Source organism: Vanellus vanellus, assembly GCF_965231255.1.
Source record: "Vanellus vanellus genome assembly, chromosome: 3".
NCBI classification, from domain to species: domain Eukaryota; kingdom Metazoa; phylum Chordata; class Aves; order Charadriiformes; family Charadriidae; genus Vanellus; species Vanellus vanellus.
The window spans coordinates 74,387,501-74,391,452 of record NC_138907.1 but is presented as its reverse complement, the minus strand read 5'-3'; the positions used below and the strand labels follow the sequence as shown (position 1 = coordinate 74,391,452).

General features: G+C 40.2%; 1 protein-coding gene across 1 annotated transcript; it reads left to right on the top strand.

Moving 5' to 3' along the window:
• Positions 1 to 1,725: 1,725 nt before the first annotated feature.
• CALHM4 (calcium homeostasis modulator family member 4) lies at positions 1,726 to 3,952 on the top strand (the record flags this gene model as incomplete). Its single annotated transcript, XM_082481110.1, has 2 exons — positions 1,726 to 2,283; positions 3,548 to 3,952. The coding sequence occupies 2 exons, from the start codon at positions 1,726 to 1,728 to the stop codon at positions 3,950 to 3,952; spliced, it is 963 nt and encodes a 320-aa protein (XP_082337236.1).

The following is a 3,952-nucleotide window of genomic DNA, read 5'->3' as shown; positions in this document are numbered from 1 at the left end:
TCTACTACTCTGCCCAAACAACCAAGAACTTAACAACAAGTTCCAGCAATGCTCTGGCAAAGCGCTGCTGGATGTTTCAGCATGTTTCTCTATTATTTTTAATTCTGTGTAATGGTGTCACGTAGTTTTGAGAGCTAACTCCCAGCAAGGACCACGTTCACAGATTGTGACTGGGGACGAGGCAAGCAGGTGTCTACCCCAACAGCACACTGGAGGATCAAAGTCTTGCCTAGTTGAGAGGCAAGATGAGTATAACATGCCAGCCATATGTATAACAGCTGTAAGAGTACCTCTGTCATCCAAGAAGATACCATGGGTGCTAAAACTACTTTTTGAGCTGAAAATTATTATTAGCAACCCTCTTTGCAAGGGGAGAGAAGAGGCTATGCAATCAGACATGATTACATCATACGACCAAGTCCACACATGCTGGAGAGAGCCATCTGTAATGGGAAAACAATTTTCCTCATAGACTTTCTGGCTATTTTTTTTTCTGTTCTTGGTAAAAATGTTTATATTGCAGGCAGCTAAACCTCTCAGAACTTAAAACACAAGTATTTGTATATACAGACCAGCCTGGGGTATGCAATGTACAGAACTACTGGATAGCACGACCATAGACAAAGTGTGACATGGAAAAAATCATCAGGACTAAAATGTTTTAAATTAACCTCTGTTTAAGGTTTGATTTGTGAGAGATGCTGAGAGCTCCGATCATCCATCCCAATATTCAGAAACCAACTATGGTAATGTTTAACTGAAAAATTTCCATCTACCTCTGTCCACAGAATGGGATTGATGATACATACAGAAAATCTTAAAACTTTGGATCACAAGCATGCTATATAAATGCCAGCTATTATCATAAGCATGTCTGAAGCTGGCTTGACACCATGTGAATAGCACATTACACGTTACCAAAAAAAAAAAACAAAACCCCAAATCATTACAAAGGAAACATTCAACACTGCCAGGAAAAGAGACATGCTAGCTTCTTGCCACCTACAGATGAAACACTAAAATCTTCATGCCTCAGAACCACAACTGACATGGAACACAAACAGAATTGGGATTCCAAACTTTGTGCAACTTATGTAATCTTTTCCAGTTTTATTTTAATGTTGAAGCATTATAAATTTTCAATGCTTCATGTTTTACAATCAATCCACTTGATAAGGCTTTGTTTGGTTGTTTTTTTATGAAGAATTAGCTGAAAGCTTTTTTTTTTTTCTTCCCTAGTCCCATTAGCTTCTGCTAATTATCTGCTAGCTATCATTGATTAGGAAACAGTTTGCCAATTAACCCTGACAGTTTGATAGCTCTGCATGTCATCCAAAAGGTAGGGAGAATTTATTGTTAGTTTCAGACAATTAGCAAAGGGCTGGCAGAGCTCACAATTGCCTAAAAGCTGTGTTCCAGAACTGCTGAGATAAATTACTGAATCAATTAAAACACATAATTGGATGTTTGTAAGTATATTTAAAGCTAGCAAACAAGCTTTTAGCTGTCATGGAGTAGAATCAAAAATTAGCAGGAGGAAAAAGACTAGTAGGGTTTTTGGAGGGTTGTGTTTGGGTGTTTTTTTGTTTGTGTGTGTTTGGTTTTGGGTTTTCTTTAAGCTGTTGGAGTTTTTTCTGTTCTACTCTGCCATTAACATTAGTTAAATATAACTAAAAGGTAGTATTGACTTAAAGCAAAAGCATCTGATAAAGAGTAAGACCTAAAATGACTTTCCTTCCAAAGTGGTTAACTTTTCTAAAAGGCAAAGAGGTTGTTATTGCTAATGCTATAATTGCAATATTGACAATTGGTGGGCAGCAACTATTCTCTTTTTTTACATTTAGCTGTCCCTGTCATGTTGGGCAGAACCTTATCTATGGGCTGGCTTTCCTAGGAGTTCCTGCACTGATCCTCCTGGTTGTTGGCTATGCCTTGAATAACCAGACTTGGAGGCTGGTTACAGGCAAAAGGTCTCCTCTTCAGGAACAGACTACACCAAACCGGTTACTGCAATGCAAACTGATCTGCTTCGTCTTGTGCAGCATCACTGGGAGAGCCCTGGTTGCTCCAGTAACGTGGCTAGCAGTCACCCTGATAAATGGTTCATATTATGTCTGTGCCATGAGTGAGTACGTCTCTGTGCATTATTATGGGGCTAATGCTAACATTACTGCTAGTGAACGCAGAAGGACATTAGCTGCGTTTCCATGCAGTCAGTTAGTTCCTCCAGAGCTGACCCGAGCAAGAGATGAAGTGATTCTCCTACTGCGATACCAGTCACAAGTGAGTAACTCATTGCTTCTGTTGTCTGTGGATCTAATGATGAGAGCTAGACTTAATTCAGCAGGCCAAGTGTTAGGATAAAACAGGATCAGTATCTTCTGTCTTAAGTGCCAAATCTCTGCATGTTTTGAAGCCTGCTTTGTTCCTGTAAGTGGAACTGAACTTTAGGTATATAAATTACTATGTCTGGTTGTTCCATTTGTCTCCTGTTACTGGAGGATATATTTTTCCTTGCCTAGTATCTTAAAAAATACCATCAAGTAAAACAAATAGAAGCTCAAGGGCCAGGGAGGGTATGAAGTTTCTTTATTCAAGCATAAGAAACATGTGACCCAGGGGCCCAGGCTGTGAGAGCTCCATTTAAACCAAATCAGAAGCTTGGTTTTAGATCAGACATAATTCTAAAAGCTCACACACTGGATAAAAGGGGGAACATTAAGTTGTCACTTCAGAGAAAATTGGTTTTAAACAGGCTATAAACTATGCTAAGCTAGGAATTAGGTGGCTTCTCTTCTCACAATAATAGTTGTGGAAGCAAAATCATTAACAAGTTATGCAACAGAACTTCCTTAAACTTGACAGAAGGAAGCGACTTTGCTACATGGCTACCTCCAGTAGTGTCATGGTTTAACCCCAGATGGCAGCCACTTTACAGTTCTCGCCCTTCCCCCCAGAAGGGTAGGGAGAAAAGGAGGGGAAAGGGAAAGCAAAAAAACTTGTGGGTTGGGATAAAGGCAGTTTAATACAACAGTAACAGAAAAGGGAAAAATAACAATAACAACACAAGTCATTCTCACCACCTGGTGAACTGATACCTTCCTGAGCATCAATTGTGGATTTCCCCACCTCCCTGGCCAACCCCCATTTATATACTGAGCATGATGTCTGTGGTACAGAATATTCCATTGGCTGTCCTATTGTTCTGTCTATGCTCTTTCTCAGCTTCTATGGGAAGCTGAAAAGAGTCCTCAGGGAGTATAAATATTGCTTATCAACAACTAAACCAATATGCATTATTGACATGCCTGTCACAGCGATTACTAGAAAGAAAATTAATTCTTTCCCAGCTGAAACCAGGACGAGTAGGCAGGGACTGGGTTTGATGACAACAGACCCTTACCAGGCTTATACCTTATTAACCTTATTACTCAGGAAAAGCAAGTAAAGATGTCTTATGGATTTTCTGATGCTCAGAAATACTGTGAGTATTTTCAGCTGTAACAGTTTGGTTTTTTTTTTTTTTTCTTTTCTGTTTCTTTGTAAGGTGGCTGGCTGGCTTCTGATTGCTGTGGTAGTTATCACTGTCTTCCTGTCTTACTGCCTGGCAAGCTGTTTCTCCCCACTCAGTTTTCTACATTTCAGATACTGGAGCAGCTATGTCCATAATGAGCAGGAGCTCTTTGATGAAGCAACAGACCAGCACTCCAGGCTCTATGCCATGCAGCATGTAAGGAAGTTCTTTGGCTTTGTCCCAGGGAGTGAAAATGTAAAGGAAATCCGTATCCCATCTCTCAGAGAGTGGCAAGCTATTTCTGGACTGGCCTTTCTAAAACGAGTGGATGAGGAGCACTATGACTACAGCCTCCTCCATGACTGGGCACTCAAGGAGCCTGTAAATGAAAAATACTTGAAGACTGATGAAGACCCTGTGATCAGAACACAGCTCTGA